Source organism: Pseudophryne corroboree, chromosome 3 (genome assembly GCF_028390025.1).
Source record: "Pseudophryne corroboree isolate aPseCor3 chromosome 3, aPseCor3.hap2, whole genome shotgun sequence".
Taxonomy (NCBI): domain Eukaryota; kingdom Metazoa; phylum Chordata; class Amphibia; order Anura; family Myobatrachidae; genus Pseudophryne; species Pseudophryne corroboree.
The window spans coordinates 507,857,702-507,884,234 of NC_086446.1; the positions used below are offsets into that span (position 1 = coordinate 507,857,702).

Genomic DNA, 26,533 nt, shown 5'->3' on the forward strand with positions numbered 1-26,533 from the left:
AGGGCAGAGTTGAGGACTCGTCCTCAGTTTCTCCCAAAGGTGGTCTCAGGTTTTCACTTGAACCAACCTATTGTGGTGCCTGCGGCTACTAGGGACTTGGAGGATTCCAAGTTGCTGGACGTAGTCAGGGCCCTGAAAATTTTATTTTTCCAGGACGGCTGGAGTCAGGAAAACTGACTCGCTGTTTATCCTGATGGCACCCAACAAGCTAGGTGCTCCTGCTTCTAAGCAGTCTATTGCGCGCTGGATTTGTAGCACTATTCAGCTGGCGCATTCTGCGGTAGGATGACCGCAGCCTAAATCAATAAAAGCCCATTCCACAAGGAAGGTGGGCTCATCTTGGGCGGCTGCCCGAGGGGTCTCGGCTTTACAACTTTGCCGAGCAGCTACTTGGTCAGGGGCAAACACGTTTGCAAAATTCTACGAATTTGATACCCTGGCTGAGGAGGACCTGGAGTTCTCTCATTCGGTGCTGCAGAGTCATCCGCACTCTCCCGCCCGTTTGGGAGCTTTGGTATAATCCCCATGGTCCTTACGGAGTTCCCAGCATCCACTAGGACGTCAGAGAAAATAAGAATTTACTTACCGATAATTCTATTTCTCGTAGTCCGTAGTGGATGCTGGGCGCTTATCCCAAGTGCGGATTGTCTGCAATACTTGTACATAGTTATTGTTAACTAATCGGGTTCTTGTTGTGAGCCATCTATTCAGAGGCTCCTCTGTTATCATGCTGTTAACTGGGTTTCATATCACAAGTTGTACGGTGTGATTGGTGTGGCTGGTATGAGTCTTACCCGGGATTCAAAATCCTTCCTTATTGTGTACGCTCGTCCGGGCACAGTATCCTAACTGAGGCTTGGAGGAGGGTCATGGGGGGAGGAGCCAGTGCACACCAGGTAGTCCTAAAGCTTTCTTTTTGTGCCCAGTCTCCTGCGGAGCCGCTATTCCCCATGGTCCTTACGGAGTTCCCAGCATCCACTACGGACTACGAGAAATAGAATTATCGGTAAGTAAATTCTTATTTTTTGCACTGCTGCGACCAGGTAATTGCCGCCTACAGGGGGAGGGGGTATTTGCTGTGCAAACTCTTGTGCAGAGAGCTGCACAAACAAAAGTTTGTGCAGTCTCTGCACAGCTCAGGACTTACTCACCCGCTGCGATGAACCAGGACGGAGCTGACGTCAGGATCCCTCCCTGGAAACGGCCGGGCATGCCTGCGTTCGCATGGACACTACCTACAAATGGTCAGTTGACGCTCCCGAACGGCCTCTTTCTGTCAATCTTCTAGCGATCGCCGGTGCGAACGCTTTCTTCGTTAGTTCCGTCACTCCCTGGCGACGCCCGAACGGCCTCTTTCTGTCAATCTTCTAGCGATCGCCGGTGCGAACGCTTTCTTCGTTAGTTCCGTCACTCCCTGGCGACGCCCGTCGCCAGGGAGTGACGCGCCTGCACATTGCGACCCATGTGCAGGTGCACTTCAGACCTGATTGCACTGCTGCGAAAAGAGGCAGCGTGCGATCAGGTCTGAATGACCCCCAATGTGCGATGTAGGGTGAGGGGTTTTTTGCTAGTACACTTGTACCTTGTAATGCGAGTTTCATTACAAGGTACGAGTTTAGACCGAAGCATGCACATTGATCAGTGAGATCCATGCATGCTTCTGTCTGTAAAAGTATAGAAAGAGTTAAAAAGTAAAAATAAAACCGGTGTGGGGTTCCCCCCAAAGCATTATCAGACCCAGGCTCTTTGAGACAGTCCTGGTTGAAAGAATACTTGTTTGTGTTCAAAAACTGGTCTATTTTTTTGCATTTTTTTGGCAGAGTTTTAGGTTCGAGTTTACAACTCGTACCCTATTACATTGCCCAAGTCGTATGTGTGCAATGGCAAAACATCCGAATGCGAGTTTTGCCTTTGCAAGTTTCGAGATTGCAGGAAACACGCTATTGTATCCTAATGTAAAAATGTGTGAGTTTAGTGCTAAACTCGCACATTTTACAAACTCAGACCCTATTTCATTTGGCGGTGGGAGTCATGCCTGGAACATTAGCAATTTGGATGATACTTCCCTGCAATGATATTCCTCCAAGGCTACCAAAGAGGAGATGTTTAAATTTAGACAGCAGGCTCTCAATGGAGCAGATTAAATAATCCACACCAGCTGTCCAATCAGATGAGGTGACAATCTTTATTAAGGTGAAAGTGTTTCTTCTTTGTTGAATTGTACCTGCAAGATCATGGCTTCATTCCGCACCAGTGTCTCGGCACCGAGATCTAGAATGAGTTCCTTGATCACGTAACACCAGTGATGAGACACAAACAAACAAGTGAAAAGATTCTTCTTCTTTAAGAATCCTGCAAGTAACACAGAGGTAACAAAGAGAAAAGAGGGTGACACAATGCAGTACAGCTAGGAGTAAACATAACAAACCTGTTTCTAAGGGGCCCATTTATCATTAAATATTTGCACTTATTCCCTGAAAACACCCCTTTTGGGGGATAACTGCAAATATTTAGTTTCACTCCCAGTTATGAAGGAGGGAACACAGCAGATATCTCCAATATCTGCTGCAGTCTCTCCATTTCTGACAGTGGCTGTAGCCCCTATTGGTTTCTATGGAAGGGCCCCATATACTTATGTGACATGTCCATCTGACATGTCGCAGGTGATCCCCCCGGCAGCCTCGCCCAAGATACATCGTATGCTGTCCTTTTGCATACGATGTATCCTGGGCGATCCCAGCCATGACTGCGGGGTAGGACATGATTGAATGTGCAGCACATTTCAATCTGGAGGATCGGATACGATGCTCACGGGAACGCGCAAAATGCCCAATTTCAACCGATATATCGGGTCGAATGCCCGAAATCGGGTGAAATCGGGCATTATCGTCCTAGTGTATGGGGCCCTTTACCAAGCTCAGGAATACAAATCATTCTGGAGCTTGGCACCCACAGCTAATGCCTCTTCCTGTGGGCTACACTTCTCAAACTTAGCCGGTAGAAAGTTCCTACAGATCCCCACAGCCGGAATAAGGGGGGGGGGGGGGGGGGGGGCAGGTAGTCAGTACCCCAGACCCCCCTGTCCTAAGGACCCCGCTACCCTAGACAGGGCTGCTCTGCCCCTCTCCAGCCTCCACCACCAGCAGCCGCTCTTCTGGCAGCAGTGGAGGCTGGAGATTACTGGCTGTATCAATCCCTGACCCATGCTGCCTGAGAGAAGGGGGGAGTGGAGCCACACGCACAGCCGCATGCAGGACATCACACCCGTGGGCAGCATGGAATCCTCCCTCCTCGGCAGGCCGGAGTCTTTCTCCTCCCCGATGCAGCGCCTTTCTCCCGACAGCTCCTGTTCCCAGTGGCTCTCATTGTTGCGGTGGAGGGGGGAGGGGGGGGGGGGCGGTAGCAAGCAGTGGGTGCAGCCGGGGGTGGGTGGCTGCTGGTGACGGGGGGGCCCCTGTCTAGGGTGCCCTGGGCCCCCCGAGGGCTTAATCTGGCTCTGCAGAACCCTTCCCGGCAACGGATACCACAAATGTTTACTCAGTAGACTACATATGTGCAGGAGTCCCGGAACTGAAGTGAACGCATAGACGTTCTTGTGTGTGCTGCTGCATACATGCCGGCAGTGTATTCGCATCCTGTAATAAGATTTTGGGCACTAAATATCGTATCCATGTTGCATTGCAAATGCGATTTATTGATACATGGGCCCATAAGTGATGTCAGCAGGATTGTTTAAAGAGAGTGATCTCATTGAGCCCAGCTTATTTTAATTGGGAAAACTGAAAGTTTTGTCTGACAGAGAACAGGCTGATATTGGAAAGTAGGATGTGTTGGTTTATGCAGTAGACATACCAAGTATCTTTTTAGAGAGATGCACAGGGAGGCAGCGGATGAAGTCTTTGTACCGCCTGACACCTGATATAGACTGGAAAGAAGTGGGGACCACCATAAGAGCAGGATCATCTTGTGTTGGGTTGTAGGGTTCCTCCAACTGACTTTGTTCATTATCTCCAAACGTTTCCTTATGAGATCCTTGAATTCCATGAATTTCTGTAGAAAGAAGCATGGACATGATTGAGCTATTGAGGCTTATTGATAATGTGATGTACAAAGAATGAATTGTAATTAAAGACTGAAAATGTTACAGGACAAACTAAAATAATACTACTGTAGAACCTGTCCACACAAGCAAGTTTCACCATGTGAGCTACATTCTGCTCCACTGCATTCAGTTCCATTCACATCTCATGCACGGTCTGTCTAAGCAGAGGATCATATAGCAGGGCACAGAGGACTGATAATGTGTTATGCTCTAGTGGAACAAAACCTATAAGGTTTCCAGAAGAAATCTAGAAACAAAAAGCAAATTAATACATGTACTGACTTATGTAAACCTTACCCTGTTGCTTTTATTTATTTATTAACCGTTTCTTATATAGCGCAACAAATTCCATTGCGCTTTACAATTTGAAATAACAATAACAAAATGGGTGATAACAAACAGTCATAGAGGTAGGAAGGCCCTGCTCGCAAGCTTACAATCTATAGGGAAATAGGCATGTGTACATAAGGAAAGGTGCTATCTATTGCATAGAATGAGAAGACATGTGAGGATATGTGTGGACTGTACAGAGTGGACGCAATTTGATATGCAGTTGGAGACAGCTATTATGAGGCCTGAACAAATGTTTAACCTATGAATTGACATTTTCAGATTTTGTATGCTGGTGTAATTTCTTAATTATTAATTAGGAACCTATACTATGTGCCCTATATAAATGCCCTTAATGCTTGACTACAGAGTCATGGAATGTCTCAAGTAGAGGTTACTCTTATAGTTGCATTACGCACTTACAAAAATTGTGATTCTTGTCTAGCTATTGATCCACAAGAGGGATGCCTGTCTATTCCATACAGATACAGATCACAATTACCAAACAGTAGTAGACTGAATGTTAGTAATTGGTTTTATTATATTTGTAATGGAACAATAAACAGTAAAAGATAATTGGGAGATGATATATTCGCAGGACAGACGAATAGTCTTCCTTAATGTCAATCAGATCATTAGGACACTAATTAAGAATTTATAAGATAGACAAAATGATCACTTATGTTTCTCTGAAGACCTACAAATATATGTACTAATATTCTTAGAAGTCAGTTGGTAGCCATATTTAAATGCTGGTCTTCTCCTAATCTAATAACTGATAGTAGTTGAGTTAAAAATCTAAATAGATGTATTGTAACAACATCATTATCACGCCAAAGTCTACAGAGTTATTATTAATCAGTGGAAGTCATTTTCAAAGCCAAAAATCTGCTTTTTTCCTGCCGTTCATCTTGTGTTTAACCACTTAACTGACGATTTATTTCGACGAAAACCGCTCTGAAATTGTCGTTTTTTTATATGAGTGAATTAGGTGAAGAACATGACTTTAACCCTATCCCAAATGATTTTAGTTAAAAAAAGGGGGGAAAAATTGTTTTTTTTTCAAAAATCGAAACATCGAGCGGGAACATCGCGACCATTGGAACATTGCAACTATCGCGGCTTTCATTTTGAAAGCTGGGACCGCCTGCAGGTATACAGGGCGGGTCTGGGGGTGGCTTGGGAGGGTTTGTTTACTCTCCCCAGCGGCTGCCATTGTCTGCAGCCGCTGGAGGGGGGGGATCCTGCCGTGCTGACCGATCAGCAGTGATCGGACGCACGGCAGACACAGGGGGAGAGTGTAGGGAGGCAGAGGGACCTTCCGGTCCCTCTGACAGCAGCAGCGGAGGGAAGTTTATCTTCCCTGCCGCTGCTAACATTCTCTATCTGACTGGTCGCATCCTGTGCGACCAGGTCAGATAGAGCACTTGCAGTCATGGTCGCATCTGATGCGACCATGCCGGGCAAGTGGTTAACAAATGCACTTAAAAATGACAGCTAAAACACATGGATTTGCAGCATTTGAGGAAGAGCAGGAGTGTGCTCAGGGGAGGTAATGGGTACTGAACAATGGCGAGTTCAGAGGTGAGGCTGCAGCGCAGTCCAAAATTCAAATAGGGGAGGCACACCAACTGCCAGTGAATAGGGGGTACTAGATTAGTAGGAGGTTGACTGTTTACACTTTTGCACAGTGCACCTTTTGAGATTAACTAAATGCATTTCTAGTCTGAGGAGCCAACTCAGAAGACTGGAGATTAGGTGTGCCCCATAGAGCCCGCTGGGCCTATTTTACAGACACCACAGTGTATATTTGCCTACTTTTGAAAATGAGTTTCAGGGAGATTATAGTCGGTAACAGAATGCGCAGCGCAAAGCATTATGAGCCATTGAGTATATACCACACTGTGCCCCCATCATAGACTCACTCATAACAATCCAGTGTCCAGCATACACCTCCCCATATCCGTACAGTGCCCAGCATACATCCTCCCATACCCCTACAGTGCCCAGCATACACCTCCCCATACCCATACAGTGCCCTGCATACAACTCCCCATACCCATACAGTATCCTGCATACACCCTCTCATACCCATACAGTGCCTAGCGTACACCCCCCATGTAAATACTGTCCCCAGCATACACCCCCCATACCCACACAGTGCCCAGCATACATCTTCCCATACCCATCCAGTGCCCAGCATACACCCCACCATACGCATACAGTGTCCACCATAGTTACAGGCATACAAACATGCAGTAGTACAGTACACATACTGTATATACCTGTAGAACAGCCACACAGTGTCTGCCACCGCCCCTGATGAGCAGCAGAGAGCAGGGAAATTTAGGTACGATTACTGTCCTCACGGTTGTGTCTATGTTCCCTTCGTGATCAGGACCAGGAAGTGCCAGCAAGAGAGGGCAGTAGATAACTTCTGCCCTTAGAGCACCTAAATATTTTATCTATTCTCCGTTCGTTTGAGGTTATTTCATTTTGTCTATGCACCATTGGACGCTCGCCACGCTTCGGGCTCGGTGTCTCGCTACGCTCACCACTGGTTACTATTAGGGTGACCATATTATCCTTCTTACCTGGGACGCTCATGGATTACACAGGTTCTGTGGCTGGCTGACTTCAAGCCTACATTTCAGCTGGTTTTAATCAGCCACAGAACCTGTGTAATCCATGAGCGTCCCAGGTAAAAGGGATAATATGGTCACTGTATTACTACATACCCTCCAACATTTTACACATAAAAATCGGTACAATTTAGTAAAAGGGCATGGCCATGGGTTTAGGGGGTGTGGTCATGCCCCTTTTCCTATACTTTCAATGGAAGTTTGGAGAGCCAAAAATCGGTACAGACCTTAAGAAAAAGGTACTGTACCTGCTAAAAAGGTACAGTTGGAGGGTATGTTACTACTCCAAATAGTTTGTGACATGGACCCAGGGGCTTATGGGAAAGGTCCTCTCCACGAGGGGTAACTAGACGCTACCCTGTCCTCACAGCAGGAGGGTGGCGGACATGTTTCTGGAGTCCTATAATATCAGACAATTCTTTGAAATAAGCTCTCCCCCCGGTGGTCGCCAGCAGCAGCTGCAAGTAAAGGGTGCTGTGCCCTCATCTCAGGTTAATCCTGTGTTAGCTGTTTTGTGGCAGGGCAGAGGAATCCAGGACTTTTAAGTAACTTTTCTGGGGACTGAACTGTGAGCCTCACGCAGGATGCGGGAGGGTAGGTAAGTACGCCACAGTGCAACATCAAGGAGATTTGGTGTGCATATTACACTTATGGGATATTGTGAAAGCAACACTTATGCGCGCTACACTGAAGAGGATGTGTTCTGCTACTCCTGAGAGGTGTGTCATAAAATTTCCTTAAGTATTTTCCAAGTTATTTAACAGCAAGCTAATGAGGGTATGGCATACTTACAGTACCTTCTTTATCCTCCTCCTCTCCAGGAAAGCCCGGAGTGGAGATGCAGGTAATCAGTTCGGGTGCGGGGGCAGGCTCTTTGGGATCTCATTGAATCGTGTCATATTGTCTCCACCCCTTCCCTATGGACCCACAATTCCCTGTATTATCTCCCCATTCTGCACACTTTAATAGGAACTGGGAGGGATGCAGAAGATCAACCAGCACTTCTGGGGTTCAGGGGACTAACAGAAAAATCAGGAGTCTCCAGCACCTGCTGGGAGAGTAGGTTAGTATGTGGTAGGGTGCTAATATTAGAGGATGGTCATACTAAGAGCTTGCACAGATGGCAAATAAGCCTGCTGTTTAGCTCATGATCCCAAGCTGTTCTGCCATGTGCTTGACTGTACATTAAACATATGCCATACCTCCCAACTTTTTTTAACTACCAGATGGGACCCTTGTGCGCGTCAAAGCTGCGCCTGTCCAAAAAGGTTGTGTGGCCAGTTGGAAGGGGGGCTGGCTTCACAGGAATGCCACTAGCCACGCCCCCATTTTCCATCACTATGGGGGCATGGCCAGCGCTCTGGGAGGTATGCATATACTGCACGCCACTATTTTATATCATCTGTCCCAATATAACTCCATTCTACCACATTCATGCAATTGGTCACACATGCCCTGAGGCACACACTGTAATGCAACACAAAATCCATGTAAAGGAAAGTACCAACATCCTACAATAAATCAGCGCATTTTCATGGATACAAATTATTATTCCGTTATCCATGCCACATCCATACTGTACCTCCCAACTGTCCCGATTTTGGCAGGATAGTCCAGTTTTTCACGAACTGTCCCATTGTCCTACCCGCAGTGTCCCGTGGTGTGTGTGTGTGTGTGTGTGTGTGTGTATGTGGGGGGGGGGGGCAGTTGGGAGACCTCTCTCACTTGCTGCAGCAGCTGTGAATATGTGCATGCACGCAGCATCTATTCACCGGCAGAGAGGGGCAGGGGGCATGGCCAGCAGCTCACAGAGCACTGTTCATGACCCCATAGCGGTGAAACGCGGTGCATGTCTTGTGATCGTGGCACTTGCAGCGAGGCTACGGCCCCTAACCGCAAGGCCACGCTCCCTCATTTCCGTCAGATATCCCTCTTTCAGAGATCCAGAAGTTGGGAGGTATGAACATCCTTGGATACACACCCACTAATGCTGGTGAGTAGCGGCCATGTTCTTGTAGCACATATCCTCTTTATTCTTCTTCCCAGTATTTTCTCTATGTTGGATAGAGAGTGATGACATCACCATTCACCCTGTCTGGCCTAAGGGAGATTGGAAGATCACCATTATTTCAGGGGGTCTTCCTTACACTAAGCAGGTATTCGTTAAGTATACATTCTTAATGTATTTGATGTATATTAATCAGCTAGAAAATACACAGCCTTGCTTTAATTGCTTTTTAAGGTAGAAGTAAGGGGCTGATTATGTGCTACAGACTTTGGGCAGGATGTGAAAATATAAAAACCTGATTTAGAGTTCAGAGCAGGGCACGGTTTATCCAAATGTTTAAAATGCAGTGTGGCCAATATGTGTGTGCATTATGTAGCAAAAGCATCCAGTGTTCTGCATGTGCCCCCCTTGCAAAACAACCTTGTTTGCTTGATTGACAAATCTGCACCTAACTCTAAGAGATATGCATGCATTTGAAAATGTAGCTTGAGTAAGATTTCCATATACAGGTTGAGTATCCCATATCCAAATATTCCGAAATACGGAATTTTTTGAGTGAGAGTGAGATAGCGAAACCCGTGTTTTCTGATGGCTCAATGTACACAAACTTTGTTTAATACACAAAGTTATTAAAAATATTGTATTAAATGACCTTCAGACTGTGTATAAGGTGTATATGAAACATAAATGAATTGTGTGAATGTACACACACTTTGTTTAATGAACAAAGTTATTAAAAATATTGGCTAAAATGACCTTCAGGCTGTGTGTATAAGGTGTATATGAAACATAAATGCATTCTGTGCTTAGATTTAGGTCCCATTGCCATGATGTCTCATTATGGTATGCAATTATTCCAAAATACGGAAAAATCCCATATCCAAAATACTTCTGGTACCAAGCATTTTGGATAAGGGAGACTCAACCTGTATTACATATGGTTTACAGTTTCAGCGTTTGCTGGCTGATTGTTATTATGATGACATGGCTGTCACCATGGATGCTAATGTGTCCTATATACTGAGAGCAAAAACAATTCCTTCTTCCTTGACCTTACAAATGTTTTGCAGTGATTAATAATAATTTGATATACAGTACAAACAAATATAACTACACATGAATCCAAGTGAGTGAAAAGTGATTTTCACTCAAATATGGTAATGGACAATGGCCAACTTAAGATTTTCTAAGAAAATAGTTGGTTATATATTTACATAGTACAGCCTAACCTTAACTTCCTATACTACAGACAAAAACATTAGTTCAGAGTATTTTCACTACATTATTGCTATAAAAACTTGTCAGGCATGGTCTCTCTTTACCTACTTGCTGCCTCTCCTGTACAGTGAGCACATGAATTAAGTTGGCAGCACTGTGTAGCAGGTGTGGGCTGCACATCTGTAGCAGTAGAAGGGCATAATTCGCTTTGGTCCAGTAAGAGCCAGCTTTGAACCATTCCCACATCTCAGCCATAAATTGCCTCAATAGGTGTCTGCTCAGTGCCCTGTCCGAACTGGAAATGCTGAAGTCTATTGCCAAGCTCGGATTAATCCTTGACCTGCTGTATGTGAAGTCCTTGCCCAGTGCTGGTTGCAGAGCTTTCTCTGTGTAAGCCAGTAAGTCCAGGCTCTTCAACCGTCTTATAACACCAAATAGGAACTTCCTTTGGGAACTCTCCCCAGCTCTCAAAAACCATTCTTTGGTGGTGGCAATATTTGTGGCCAATATGCACGTTTTGCACACTTGGCAAAGAGGCACTCGAGAAGATTGGTTCTCGCAGCGTAGACCTGGGGCACGCTGCAACTTGAATTCTGATATCTCCATGGTTTCCCTCTAATAAATTGAGCAGCTACAATTCTTTATATTTGTAAAAGTCCCTGTGCATTTAGTACGTTCACTGGCTTACTATGCACTGCTCCATGCTAATATTGCCAGTAAATCAGAGTACATACTGTAGCTGGCTCTTGCTGTCGTAGAATCCTGTGCCTGCTACTATTTGAAGAACTTTCTCCTTGTTGTTGCGAACTCCTAGGAAACACAAAGAATGCTGTAATTATTCTACAACAGGCACCCTAGCTGCAAACTACTGTAAGTATTCTATTAGACTGGCAATTGTTTCAGTTTGAGGTTATCAAGTAGTCCTGATCTATGTCTTGGACACAAGAATTAAATTAGGAATATTTTTAAAACCTTGTATCTGTGCAAAATATTTTTTAAGAATGAATGTGGACATATAGGTGGTCATTCCGAGTTGATCGCTAGCTGCATTTGTTCGCAGCGCAGCGATCAGGCTAAAAAACGGCAGTTCTGCGCATGCGTATGCGGCGCAATGCACATGCGCGATGTACGGGCACAACGAACGATGCAGTTTTGCACAGGGTCTAGCGATGCATTTCAGTCGCACTGGTTGCCGCAGAGTGATTGACATGAAGTGGGCGTTTCTGGGTGTCAACTGACCGTTTTCAGGGAGTGTGCGGAAAAACGCAGGCGTGCCAGGGAAAACGCAGGCGTGGCTGGGCGAACGCTAGGCGGGTGTGTGACGTCAAATCCGAAACTGAATAGTCTGAAGTGATCGCAAGCGCTGAGTAGGTTTTGAGCTACTCTGAAACGACACAAAATTTTTTTGCAGGCACTCTGCGATAAAAACGTTCGCACTTCTGCTAAGCTAAAGTACACTCCCAGTGGGCAGCGGCATAGCGTTTGCACGGCTGCTAAAAACTGCTAGCGAGCGATCAACTCGGAATGACCCTCATTATCCCCAGTGCTCAACTTCCACCCTTAAAACAAATACATACCAGAATTTAATATAGTATTTTAACTGGGAAAATGCAAAATTCAGACTTTATGTCACAGAGGGATCTAGTCATTATCCCTTAATTTCTACAAAAGTAGGTGAAAATTAGCATTTTCACCTACATTTATAGTAATGAAGGTTCAGGGTCATTCATCAACAGTGTAACACAGTAGATATAACAGATATCTGCTGGTTACAATTCTCTTCCGATAATTTCCACAGTATGGGGATGTGGAAATTGTGCCATTCATCAAGTTCCGAAAAAGCATTTTTTTTTTAAGTTATGTGTGAAACTGTACGCCATTCTGAGAAAAGACAGCTTCGATACTGTGCACAAACTGCCGTTTACACAGCAGCTTATGCAGCAGAAGGGATCATTTCAGATCCCGGCTACATACACGCCACACCCCATGCCTCCGGCTGTGTCTGATCGCTGTATGTGCTCCGGCTCTGTCAGATCTGTCCAATGTAGGCATCCAGTGCAGCCTCCTCCAGACCTCGGCAGTAATTGGGCCCCGCATTGGGCTCCCCAGTATCCTGACAGATTTTTGTAACTACCATCAGATCTGGAGGAGGGGCCTATGTGAGTGATAGCTTGGCCGCCAGTGCCCTTACAGCAGACGATGCATGTGCGTAATATTCACTGCACATGTGCAGTTGCCCAGATTATCAGACTAGGAGAGCCACATGTGAGAACTCCTAAAATTTTGAAAAGCTGACTCCGCTAAAAGAGCAGCTTTTCAGAAGTGATACTTTAGGTTAGGAGGCATGATACATGCCTCTAAAATCATCTTTGATCTCTGTACATTTTAAATCTGCCCCAAAAGCAGTGTAATATGACTTTGACATGGTGCAAATTACTACTCTCTTTGCTCCTTTTTTCATTTGCTCCTATCACGGAATTGGACCTTTTTGGCAGGTGGGGTCAGAGCACTTCACAAAACAAATAGATTTTTATATGTTTTCGTAGATTACGTTCTCATGTCCCATTACACTCATGACGTACAGTGGTGCTAGAAAGTTAGTGAACCCTTTAGAATCTTCTGATTATATCAAAAATTGTGTTCAGATTTTCATCTTAGTCTTACAATAGATAAAGACACAAAAGGATTTTTTTATTTAAAGATATTCCGTTAAACATTACACTAACAAAGTTAGTGACAAAAAAAGTATAAAACAAAATGGTAAAACTCATACAGGGCAACGTAGGAAATATCAGAGAGAAATGCAAATATATTGTTAGAAAATGAATCAAGTAGAATGATGAGATGTCATTCTTGCAATTAAGGGAAGGGTGGGGAGTAAACAAAAGCACATAAGTAAGGGGTGTTGTGGGGGGTGATCGGGGGTTAAGGATACAGGCTAGGAAATCAGTAGGATGATAACCACCTATGTAAATTGGAAATAAGTAAAATTGCAAGATTAAGTGAAATCAAGAAGTGTATACTATAGGAGTAGTGTAAACATAAAGAAAATAGGAAACAACAATCATGTCAGCTGATGTCAGTGAGGGCACTCCGTCTATCTAACTATATAAGACCCAGGAGTTCCAGCTTAATCTTACTTACGGAGCGGGAGAATTTAGAAGTCCATTTATTTATTTATTTGTGGTAGTGACGCAATGCGGATATTCACTCAAGTGGTCAATGTTTTTAGACTATTCCTGCATCTACGTAGGTATAAAGTTGCACAACATATGCATCACACGATGTCTATGCACAGAGTTGCAGTTCTGATTGCGAGGCATGGTCTCTGAAATGTACTGCGACCTCCTTGGTGGCTGTTCAGATCTGGGCACTGTCTTATGGATGTGTTATGCGGGTTTCATGGGTGTGTCACATAACTAGTTGCAAACTCAGATGCTTAGTCGCGCTAATGTAAGTGATTAAGGGGGTCATTCCGAGTTGATCGTAGCTGTGCTAAATTTAGCTCCCGACCAGCGCAGCTTTAGCGTGCTGGACGGGAGCTACTCGTCGCTCCCCGGAAGCAGCGGCTGCATGTGATGTCACCGAGCCTCCGCAGACCCCCCACCCACCCCCAACGGTCCGGCTATGCCTGCGTTGGCCGGACCGCGCCCCCTAAACAGCGGCTTAATGCCGCCGTCCAGCCCCCTCCCGCCCAGCGACCGCCTCTGCCTCAGAAGAGATCGCTAGGCAATGACGGCTGCCATGCACCGGCGCAATGCGGCACCGGCATATGCGAAGTTCCGACCCGATCGCAGCGCTGCGAGAAACTGCAGCGAGCGATTGGGTCGGAATGACCCCCTAAGCATCTGAGTTTGCAACCAGTAATGTGACACGGCTACGATACCTGCATAACACTTAAATAAAACAGCTGGGGCTGCACATTTTAAGCAAGAAAGACACTTGGGACGGGCGAGTCACCAGGGACCTGGTGCACCAAGAGAGGGCTCTTTTGCTTGACTTGAGCAACGGTGTATGAGGACACATCTGTATACAGTTTATTAGGCATTTGGATTTCCTAATATTTCAACAAATTATGTGACTTATTAAATTGAGCAAGTACGACTAATAAGTCATGTGAAAGGCATGAGGGAGACTATTTCTGAACATTGACTCTATAGCCCGCAAAAAGATCCATATAATGAGATCCTATCCATTATAGCTGGGATGGGCAGTCCTGGGTTCAACACTAGCAACATCATGTTGTCTGCAAACAGAGAAAGTTTTAAATCTAGTGAGCCAGTGCAAATGCCATAATACAATAGATGAGATCATAGGATAACAGCTAAAGGTTCTAAAGCCAGTGCAAATAGTAAATAATACCCCTTTCAGACATACGACCCGGGAATTTCCCTGCTCAGACCTGGGATTTTCTTCAGACTCGGGGTCTCTTCAGCAAAAACCTGGGTTTTTATTTGAGACCCCCTTAAGACTGCTCCACAGATCCAGGAAATTTCCCGGGTTGTACCCCTTCAGACATAAGCTTGTTTTCCCAGTTTTGAAGGCAGTGTCATTTTTTTAAGGGGACAGTTAAGGACCTCCTCCTCCTTCCAATGAGACAAGATAAACAGAATGGCAGTCTCTTCACTGGCACCCTCTGGCACTGGCACACTTCTCTGCACAGCTCTGTGCTCCTCTCATGTGTGGCGTCTGTTCACTGGCACACTTCTATGCATAGCTCTGTGTTCCTCTCATGTATGGCGCCTGTCCCTCTCCGGTTGCCGCTGATGATGTCATCAGCAGGCATCAGGCGGCCCTTCCTGGCCAATTAAAACAGTTTACATGCGACCAGAGAGCAAATTCCCGGGTCGCATCATTCAGACTTAACTCGGGAAGCCAACCCGGGAAGAAAGACCCAGTAAAAACCCAAGTCAATTGCAGGGTTGGCGAGCCGGATTGGTGCCTTTCAGACATACCAAAATCCCGGGTTGATGCGCATTCATGTGCAAAATCCCGGGATTTTGGAGGATGTCTGAAAGGGGTATAAGAAGACATAAGAAACCATTCAGGAATACAGGTGAGGAAGGAGCAGAATAAGTGCTTGAATCAGTTATATATATTGCAAGGGAAACCCGAATCTTCTAAGGGTCTCGTAGAGGTCATCCCAAACAACCCTCTAAATACTTTTTCTTTATTAAGTACTCAACCTCCCAGCTTGTAGAATAACCACCAGGTTCTTACCGATGTTTGTAAATGAAAGCCTGATGTACAACACTAGCAAGGATTAACTTCAATCTTTTAGCTAATATTTTTGTTAACAGTTTGTGATTAGTGCTTAATAAAAAGTTCAGCCAGTATAAGGAAGGCAATCCAGGGTCCTTGCCAAGCTTGGGGTGTACTTTAATCAATGTGGTATTAAAATGTACTGTGAGAAATTTCTTGTAAATCAAAGCATTTAAAAAAGCTTGAAGGGGGATGATTATTTTCGGGGATCGGTATGCGATGACAACGATCACAATACCGGCGCCGAGGTAAGTATATTAAAACTCCCCCCTATCTCCAACCCTCCCTTACCACAGCCTAACCTTAGTGCCTAAACCTAGCCCCCCCCCCCTTTCCACAGCCTAACCCTCCCCACTTACTGCCTAAACCTAACCCCCCTCCCCGGTGGTTCCTAATCCCCCTGGGTGGAGCCTAAACCTAACCCCCCCCCCCCCTCCTTCCCCGGCTGTACTCACCTTTGGGATCCCGGCTGTCGGTATTCCAGCATTGGGATGCTGATCTGGTCAGGATTCCAGCGTCGGTATTTCGCCTGCTGGGATCCTGACAGCCTGAGATCTAGAACGTATACCTATTTCTCATACGTCCTAGAGGATGCTGGGGACCACATCAAGACCATGGGGTATAGTCGGGATCCGCAGGAGACATGGGCACTCTAAAGACTTTTCATTGGGTGTGAACTGGCTCCTCCCTCTATGCCCCTCCTCCAGACCTCAGTTTTAGAAATGTGCCCAGGTCGACTGGATGCACTCTGAGGAGCTCTACTGAGTTTCTCTGAAAAGACTTATGTTAGGTTTTTTATTTTCAGGGAGATCTGCTGGCATCAGACTCCTGCTTCGTGGGACTGAGGGGGCAGAAGTAGGAACCAACTTCCTAAAGAGTATCATGGCTCTGCTTCTGGCTGACAGGACACCATTAGCTCCTGAAGGGAACTGAACGCTAGCCGTGCCTAGATGCTCACTCCCACAGCACGCCGTCACCCCCCTCACAGAGCCAGAAGTCAGAAGACAGGTGAGTGTTAGAAGACAGATCTTCAATCAAGAAAGTGACGGCTAAAGGTACTGCGCGGCTGGCGGGAGCGCAGCGCGCCATGTTGCCCACACATACACAGGCACTGCAGGGTGCAGGGCGCGGGGGATGGGCGCCCTGGGCAGCATGAAACCTATAGAAACTGGCATAAATAAGGGGCATAAGTTGCTGAGGCACAGTCCTACCCCCACCAGTATAAAAAATTAAAAGCTGAGGAGAAACACACCATTGAAGAGTGGAGCTTCCTCATCAGTCAGCCAGCACACTGCTCAGTGCCAATTTCTCTCTCTCCTCAGGCTGCAGAGACAACGCTGGTCCTCCTCCACTACTGAACAAGTATCAGGGTGCAAAACGGGGGCGCCACAGTGAATTTGGTGGTATATAATTGTGTGATTAACATTATAAAAGCGCTGAATGTCAGTGGGCATTTTGTGTTCACAGACATTGTGTTACTGGCGCTGGGTTGTGAACTGGCAAATCCCATCTGTGTCCCTCTGACAGATTTTACTGTGGGTCTGTCCCCTATAAATCCCGGAGTGTCTGTGGTGTGGTTCTGCATGTGTGTGACATGTCTGTGGCAGGGAACTCTGTAGAGACATTTTAGGGACACAGAGGTGTAATATGACACCAAGAGCCTGACTGGGTGAAAGGTTACATGATAGTGTGAATCATATCAGTAAGAGGTTGGACTGAATCTCATACAGAAAATTAAAATAATCTGTTTAAGATGTGATTTTTAATAGTTCTGCCTTTCATCCACAGGGACCTTTCTGGGTCACATACAAATTTGCACAAGTAGTACAAACTGATACTAACACAGACTCTGATTCCTGTGTCGACACTAGTGATTCCAGGGGAATAGGTCCTAAGTTAGCAAAAAAGCATTCAAAACATGTTTTAGCTATAAAGGAGGTGTTAGAAGTTACGAAGCCCCCTCTTTTACCACAAGGAGAGGGTTTACTTTAGTAAAGAAGTAATGTAATTTTCCCTCCACCTCAGGTGTGATTTAACCTGAAAAGAAATATCAGATTCCCAAAAGGAATTCAGGCAGCTTACCTTTTTCCAAAAAAGGTGGGAGTCACCCCGCATTTTAGACAGGGCCCTGTCATAAAAGAGAAAAGGTGTTTCTCCCTGCGCCTGGAATGGCTTCACTTAAGGAACCGACAGACCGCAAGTGAGTGAGGTGATTTATTGATGTGGCCAATGGGACACTACTCAGGCCTACCATTGTCTGTGAGTGGGAGAGTGGTGCTATTGAAAAGTGGTCAGAAAACTTGTCATTAGACATTGACACAATAGATGGAGACGAGATACTCCTAACATTAGGTCATATCAAAGACGCTGCTGTGTACGTACTAGAATCCATGAAATATATTGGTTTCTTGGGATTAAGAACCGCTACCATGGCAGTATCGGCTCGGTGGGCGTTGTGGATTCGCCAGTGCAATGCTGATGTAGATTCCAAAATAAAATATGGAGGCTCTCCCGTATAAAGGTGAGGCCTTGTTTGGTGATGGGCTGGATGCGTTAGTCTCGGCGGCTACCGCAGGTAAGTCGACATTCTTGCCTTATGCTCCTACACCGGCGAAAAAGACACATCACTCTCACATACAGTCCTTTCGGCCCAACAAATACAAAAAGGCCAAAGGTCTCCCCTTTTTTGCAGGTAGGGGAAGGGGAAAAGGAAAGAAATCCGCAGCGTCTCCCGGATTGCAGGAGCAGACGTCCACCCCTGCTTCTGCCAAATCTGCAGCATAACGCTGGGGCTCCCTTGCGGGAGTCCGCTCGGGTGGGAGCACGTCTGAAACTTTTCAGCCAAATCTAGATTCAATCTGGCCTGGACCAATGGGTCTTGCAAATAGTGTCCCATGGGTACAAACTATAGTTTCAAGATGTCCCCCCATGCCGATTTTTCAAATCGACCTTGCCAGCTTCTCTTCCGGGAAGAGAGGCAGTAACAACGGCAATTCAAAAAGTATGTCAGGATCAGGTCATTGTCCTGGTACCCTTGGCACAGTAAGGAGAAGGTTTTTTTATTCAAGCCTCTTCGTAGTTTCGTAGCCGAACAGCTCGGTCGGACCGATTTTAAACCTAAAAATCAGAATCTCTACCTGAAAAGGTTCAAGTTCAAGATGGAATCCCTGAGGGTAGTGATTTCCAGTCTGGAAGAGGGGGACTTCATGGTGTCAGTAGATATAAAAGATGCTTACTTGCCATTTATCCTCCTCACCAAGCTTATCTGAGATTCGCAGTACAGGATTGCCATTACCAGTTTCAGACGTTGCCGTTCGGACTCTCCACGGCACCGAGGGTATTCACCAAGGTGATGGCGGAGATGATGGTCCTCCATTAAAAAGGAGTCAATATAATTCCTTATCTGGACGATCTCCTGATAAAAGCGAGATCCAGGGAACAGTTGGTGCAGAACATCGCACTCTCCCTGTCAATACTCCAACAACACGGTTGGATCATGAATTTTCCAAAGTCGCAGTTGGAACCGACGACAAGATTGTCCTTTTTAGGGATGATTCTGGACACAGAAGTACGGAGAGTATTTCTTCCAGTGGAAAAGGCTCTGGAAATCCAGAAAATGGTCAAACAAATATTGAAACCAACAAGCGTGTTGATCCATCAATGCATTTGGTTGTTGGGGAAAATGGTAGCGGCCTACGAGGCCATACAGTTTGGCCGATTTCATGCCAGAGTATTCCAGTGGGACCTGTTGGACAAGTGGTCTGGATGCCACCTACACATACACCGGAAAATAATCCTGTCCCCCAAAGCCAGGATTTCGCTCCTGTGGTGGCTACACAGTTCTCACCTACTAGAGGGACCAGGTTTGGGATTCACGACTGGGTCCTAATAACCACGGATACAAGTCTCTGAGGCTGGAGAGCTGTCACATAGGGGGAAAGCTTCCAAGGAAAATGGTCAAGTCAGGAAACCTGCCTTCACATAAACGTTCTGGAATTGAGAGCCATTTACAACGGCCTTCTACAAGCGGTACATCTTCTTCAAGATCCCGTGCAGATCCAGTCGGACAATGTAACAGCAGTCGCGTACATAAACAGGCAAGGCGGAACAAAAAGCAGAGTGGCAATGGCAGAGGTGTCAAGGATTCTCCTCTGGGCAGAAAGACATGTTAGAGCTCTGTCAGCAATTTTCATTCTGGGAGTGGACAACTGGGAAGAAGACTTCCTCAGCAGACACGATCTCCATCCGGGAGAGTGGGGCCTCCACCAAGAAGTCTTCGCAGAGGTGACGAGTCTTTGGGGAGTTCCTCAAGTAGACATGATGGCATCTCGTCTAAACAAGAAGCTTCTGAGATATTGTTCCAGGTCGAGAGACCCTCAAGCAATGGCAGTGGATACACTGGTGACGCAGTGGGTGTTTCGGTCGGTATATGTTTTCCCTCCACTTCCACTGATTCCAAAAGTTCTCAAAATAATAATAGGAACAAGAGTTTGAGCAATCTTCATTGTCCCAGACTGGCCAAGGAGGGCTTGGTATCCAGATCTTCAGGAGTTGCTCATAGAAGATCCTCGGCCTCTTCCTCCTCGAGAGGACCTACTACAGCAGGGGCCGTGTGTGTATCAAGACTTACCGCGGCTACGTTTGACGGCATGGCTGTTGGATCCTAGCCCGAAAGGGTATTCCCAAGGAAGTCATCCCCACTCTTATTCAAGCCAGGAAAGGAGTAACTTCTAAACATTACCACCATATTTGGAGAAAATATGTGTCTTGGTGTGAATCCAAGAAGGCTCCTACGGAAGAGTTTGAGTTGGGACGTTTTCTCCATTTTCTGTAGGCTGGTGTGGATGCGGGCCTTAGATTGGGGTCAATCAAGGTCCAGATTTCGGCCTTATAAGTTTTCTTTCAAAAAAATTGGACTCCTTTCCAGAAGTTCAGACGTTCGTGAAAGGGGTTCTGCACATCCAGCCTTCATTTGTGCCTCCAGTGGCACCATGGGACCTTAATGTGGTGTTGCAGTTCCTTCAATCGGGTTGGTTTGAGCCTCTACAAGAAATAGAGTTGAAGTTTCTCACTTGGAAAGTGGCGATGCTTTTGGCGTTGGCATCCGCAAGGCGGGTGTCTGAATTGGGGGCCTTGTCCCACAAGAGCCCTTACCTGATCTTCCATGAAGATAGGGAACTCGTCAACATTTTCTTCCAAAGGTGGTTTCCTCTTTCCACATAAACCAACCTATTGTGGTGCCAGTTGCTACTGACACATTCGCTGAGTCAAAGTCTCTAGATGTGGTTAGAGCTTTGAAGATTTATGTCGCTAGAACAGCTCGAATATGGAAAACAGGTTTTGTTTGTCCTGTATGCTCCCAGCAAGATTGGGTGTCCAAGCAGACTATTGCGCACTGGATCAGAGGTATGATTCAGCAAGCTCATTCTATGGCTGGATTGCCGTTACCGATGTCGGTGAAGGCCCATTCTACTAGGAAGGTGGGCTCCTCCTGGGCAGCTGCCCGGGGGGTCTTGGCATTACAACTTTGCCGAGCAGCTACTTGGTCAGGGTCAAACACATTTGCAAAATTCTGCAAGTTTGACACCTTGGCCGATGAGGACCTAAAGTTTGGTCAATTAGTGCTGCAGGGTCATCCGCACTCTCCCGCCCGTACTGGAGCTTTGGTATAGACCCCATGGTCTTGATGTCGTCCCCAGCATCCTCTAGGACGTATGAGAAAATAGGATTTTGATAACCTACCGGTAAATCCTTTTCTCCTAGTCCGTAGAGGATGCTCGGCGCCCATCCCAGTGCGTACTTTACCTGCAGTTTAGTTATTACAGTTATACAAGTTGTGTAATCTTGGTTTCAGCATGTTGCTGCAATTAGTTCATGCCTGTTGGCGTGTGTTATGTTGAATGCCATGTGTGCAGCATGGTTGAGGGTGTGAGTTGGTAGATATCTCACCACTAGTTAAGTAATTCCTTTCCTCGAAAATGTCAGTCTCCCTGGGCACAGTTCCTACAACTGAGGTCTGGAGGAGGGGCATAGAGGGAGGAGCCAGGTCACACCCAATGAAAAGTCTTTAGAGTGCCCATGTCTCCTGCGGATCCTGTCTATACCCCATGTTCTTGATGTCGTCCTCAGCATCCTCTACGGACTAGGAGAAAAGAATTTACCGGTAGGTTATCAAAAATCCTATTTTTTGTTTGTAATATTTAGAAAAATTCACCCATCAGTTCATCTCAACCAGGTATCTTAACGTGCATTAAAAGTTTTATTACCACCTCACCTTCCTCCTCATTAATTGAGCATAAAACTGGAGAAATATGCTGTTCAGTTACAGTAACTGTAGCAGGGAGGTATTCCCAAAATGTTGCCTTGTTGACTGCTGTGAATGCCAAATTGCTTTCTCACAAATATTTGAAATGCCTGCTCTAATATATACTGCAGACGCCAGGCGCATCTTATTACCATATCCCATGAATGTGCGCTATATATCGCAAAACACTGCATCCCATAAGAGAAAACAATACACCCACACATTATCTGAGTTCCAAAGCTCATTGATGTATATATTTGTTATTAAAAGGATATGGATTCAATATATATTACAATGTACAGTATACCTATAGTTACATGGTTACACTCACACAGTAAGCAGTTAAAACATACAGTTACATACAGTTACAGGCCAGTGATACAATTACCATATCTTTCAATGCATCCTCCTCTTAATATATCTCTCTCAGCAAATAAATACAGGAACTGATCTGGCAATAACTCCATCATCGTCTAGTCCAAAACCTCCTGTGTGATCAGCAATGTGTTATCTAGTTTTTGGGGAGGGAACTTACTCATTCATGAGTCACTAGTCTCTTTGTATATGCTAAACAGGTTCAGCCTTGGGGACATCCAAAGGGGCTGGCCTGAGCTTCCTGTCCACTACCTGTTTGGAATATCTATTGTTCTAATAAAAGTGATTTTAGCTTTTATACATTTAATCATAATTATTTGTTGCAATGTCCTACAACTTAATAACAAGTATCAAATGAATCTACACATTAATCTGGTTGCTTTAATAGTAAATATGACAGGTCTATCTTGCTTCGTTCAAATAATACACATACATGACATTACTTCATTATATATAATTTTAAATCATCATGATATCTGGCGCTTGATATTATTATAATTATGTACTGTATGAAATAAGTGTCGAATCCATCTCTGTGGCATGTCCGTGTAAATGCGTGTGTTACCATATATTGCTGTGCTCGCTGCGCGTATTTGCAAGTATAGCGACTTATAATGTGTAGAGTTTGTATGTTCTTTTTATGTAATATTTTTTACTTTGACAGTCCACCCTTTGGCAGCAAACAATAACTGCCATCAATTATTAACATAAGAAAAAAAATATTTCATACAATAATCGGTGACCTAGACACAAGTATGTATGCATTTCGCAAATCAGACACTTGACTATATTTGGGGAAGACAGGGAGGAGGACGAGACATCCTCTATATGCACTCGGCGGTCACGGGACCACTGGTTGGGTGTGGGACAACATTCAACCTGTAGAGTATGCTGGGACAGTGTTTTGGCCTATAATGTCTGATTTGCGAAGAACATTTCACACATACATGTACCTACGTCTTTGTACACTGATGTTTGGATTCGATTGAGGTTCTGCTGGGCAGATGAAGAAGACACAAACAAATCGTGACAGTGACATATAAAATTTTCATGATCAACATATTCCTATCATTTTCTGAACATTGTTTCCATTTCTGGAACGTATGCTAGGTCTGTTTAATCATTAAACAAGGGTTATAAGTAGTGTCCTTCCTAAATAACATAAACCTTCGGCGTTCGGGAGAGCCACTCATAAACCTTTCTTCCACATATATTAATGAGCTCTTTATCTGCAATGTGTGAATAGCAATTGTCTGATTGTTCCTGATTACCTCTGAACTCCATAACTACTAGAACTTTGATTTTTCTCTGACTTTAACAAACTGATCGGCTAATCCTGGGATCCTATAAGGAAATCACTCCTTCCTCCAGAACCAGTTCCAGTCCCACACTCGACTCCTCATAAAAAAAACCTCGCAAAAATAGAATATCCTGAAAGAAAATATTTGTCAGCGGGAAAGAGAGAAAAGAGAAATAGAACAAAACAACTCTTGTTCATAACAAATCAATTACAATGACTGGTCTTTTTGCAATCCTTTAGTACGCTCAGATAGTGTTCAACAGTTCCGCCTCTCAGTCTTCACGGAACAGAGTCTCTAGTGATACGAGGTTCTCTTTGCCTTGCTATATGAACACACAGTTCACTTGGAACACACAGTTCACTTGGAACACACAGTTCACTTCGAACACACAGTTACCAAACTACACAAACTCGATGAAGGTGAGCAATAAACTACTTTGTCACGAGTTCTCTCCGGGTCAGCGACCTTCTTGCAGTGGGACGAGTGGACCCAAGTCTCTCTTTCGGCGACCTTTAGTGCTGTCAACAAAACTTGGTATGGTCCTTCCCACCTGTCTATTAGGCAACCTGAGCGTAAGAACAATCACACAGTCTCTTGGTTCACAATCAAGACAGTTAGTATTTGGCATACCAGCAATCAACAGTTTCAAGTTCTTTTGTCAAGTTCTCAAATGCTGGCTCATCTCAATAAGGTACTGTACTGTCACCTCATAGGTGTATTTCTGATCATTGTGCGGATCAATCATGACATGAGGTTGTCTTCCAAAAAAAAACAAAAAACACAAATACCAAAACAAAAACAAATTTCGAAGAGGGTGATTTGTTAAGTTAAGATCTAGGAGTGGTTCCGATGCTACATAATACTAGTGGCAGTATCTATGATCACAATAGTACAATTTCAAGCTTTGCTCCTACTTCTAGGGGTACCATTATCTAAACACAAATTTCTGCACAATTTTCCTTTGCGGTAAACACAGCAGCATCCGTGGCGGCAGGAAATGCCTCTACCCAGTTTGAGAAAACATCAGTGCACACCAATACATAACAATATTTCCTAAAGGTTGTTAACTGTACGAAGTCGATTTGTATTTCCTGAAAAGATCCGTCTGCAGGAGGGATATGGGATGGCTCTGTTGGTATTGCTTTACCAATATTCTTCCTCAAGCAAGCAAGACAGGTCATTGCTCTCTTACCTGCATGAGAATAGAATCCTGGCGCACACCAGTAGGCTCTCATCAGCCTGCACCTACCCTCTTTGCCTAGATGAGTTAGACCGTGTGCCACCTCAGCTAGACTTGGAAGGTATGCTCTGGGGGCTACTGGCTTACCGTGTCCACCTGTCCACAGTCCTGAGGACTCCTGGCCATACCCCTTTGTCCTCCAGACTGCTTTTTCCTATAGGGAACACAATTTTTTTGTATCTTAATTTAACTATCGTGTGTTTGCAATGTAGAGTACCATGAGCATAACGCAAAAAAGAAAAAAGAAACATCTCTAGAGGAGAGAAAGAAGAAGAAAATGAAAAAGAAAATGTCAGGTTTGCCATTCACCAACAGGCATATCAGTGTCTATACAAAATTTCCCTTCACCAGTATTCCCATTCTCCACCCTTTGTGCATGACAAGGCACACTGCAGTAATACTGGTGTCATCGTGCTGTTGAGATATACTGGGTTCGGGCAGAACTCTGAAGGACCTAGGCATGTGGAGTTTGAACTGTACTTGGGTCCATGTATTGTACCACCCTGTGTGAACGCAAAAGATGAAGAGGAAACTGTAGAGAAACAGAATAGAGGTTGGTGACAGATGAGTTTGTAGAGGTGAAGAAGATTTTATAAAAATTTGACAACTGGATTGGGCACTACGGGGAAGTGATTCTCTACTTGGTCTACTCCCCTTAAAAAAAAATCTGTGTTTGTCGTATCACTATTGTGACTATCCCAGCCATCAATCCAGTGTCCTGTCCATCCTAAGTTCATAGGGAACCCGGTATCTGTGAGATAATTTAATCTACCTGTGATGGACATGCATCTAGAACAGTAGAATGCGACATTAGTCTTCGTGGGTGTCTAACATACTTTGTACTTCCTGAGCGGGAGCATAGTATATGTATATCATATCTAACAAAATTAAGTTAATCAGGGGCCATTTCTGCTAGGAAAAAGAAGCAAAAGTTTAGAGGCCCCACCTTAACCCCAGCAAGTTTTGTCAAAGGGTAATATTGCATTTATTTTGTTCTTCCCATGAGCCGAATCTGTGTTTTCTATATGGCTTATGATTCCTTACTATATGTCCCTTGGTCCCGTCTATGTGTTTAATAATGTGGCTTGTGTTTTCTGTCTAGGGGATCTATATTGACTATGTGTCCTACTACTCCTACAATCTCTTCCTACAAGTGTAACATATTATTGACCATTAGGAATCTGGGGTTTGGACTGATGGGTCTTTCATGTATGTGCCAGTATACTTACCGTCCTCAACCTCTCCACCTGTTGTTCTCTGCGCCTAGCACTATTCTTGTGATGTTCAATAGCACACAATCTAAGATTAGCTACTGTGACCCCTTTCCAATTTTGCAAAGAAGTCTGCACCCTGACACTCAATGCCTTATTGAGCCTGTCCATTTGCACAGAGACAGCCACCTCCCATTTGCCGATTTAGTGTTTACCAGTGGTCTTATCCAGATGGACAGTTTTCTATTACTGCAAGAGACAAAAAACAAAAAAAAGTTTAACAAGCTTCTAGGTCATGCGAAGTATTTCATTCAATCCTTCTCATCCCATATTAAGGGTCTGTACATGGTCCAACAAACATTTCCGAGCTCATCTTTACTAGGGGCATTACTAGGAATGAATACTTCTTATATGGTAACTGAAAGAAATACCCGGGGGTTACCTTGTCTCTGTCCGCTTTCCTACTGGCAAATACTAATGTGCGGACAGATTTTTCTCCATTTCTGACGTTACTTTCTTGATTTTTTTATTTTTGGGTTT

At 44.9% G+C, this 26,533-nt stretch overlaps 1 protein-coding gene across 1 annotated transcript in view; it reads right to left on the minus strand.

Annotated features, from left to right (window-relative positions):
* Positions 1-11,095, minus strand: part of FBXW10B (F-box and WD repeat domain containing 10B) — a 107,858-nt gene extending 96,763 nt beyond the window's left edge. The window contains exons 1-3 of the mRNA XM_063961026.1: positions 10,405-11,095; positions 3,853-4,050; positions 2,225-2,352 (exon numbers count right to left, since the gene is read on the minus strand). Coding sequence (XP_063817096.1) covers positions 2,225-2,352; positions 3,853-4,050; positions 10,405-10,906 — 828 coding nt within the window. The 5' untranslated portion in view covers positions 10,907-11,095. The remainder of the gene's footprint in view (positions 1-2,224; positions 2,353-3,852; positions 4,051-10,404) is intronic.
* Positions 11,096-26,533: the final 15,438 nt, after the last annotated feature.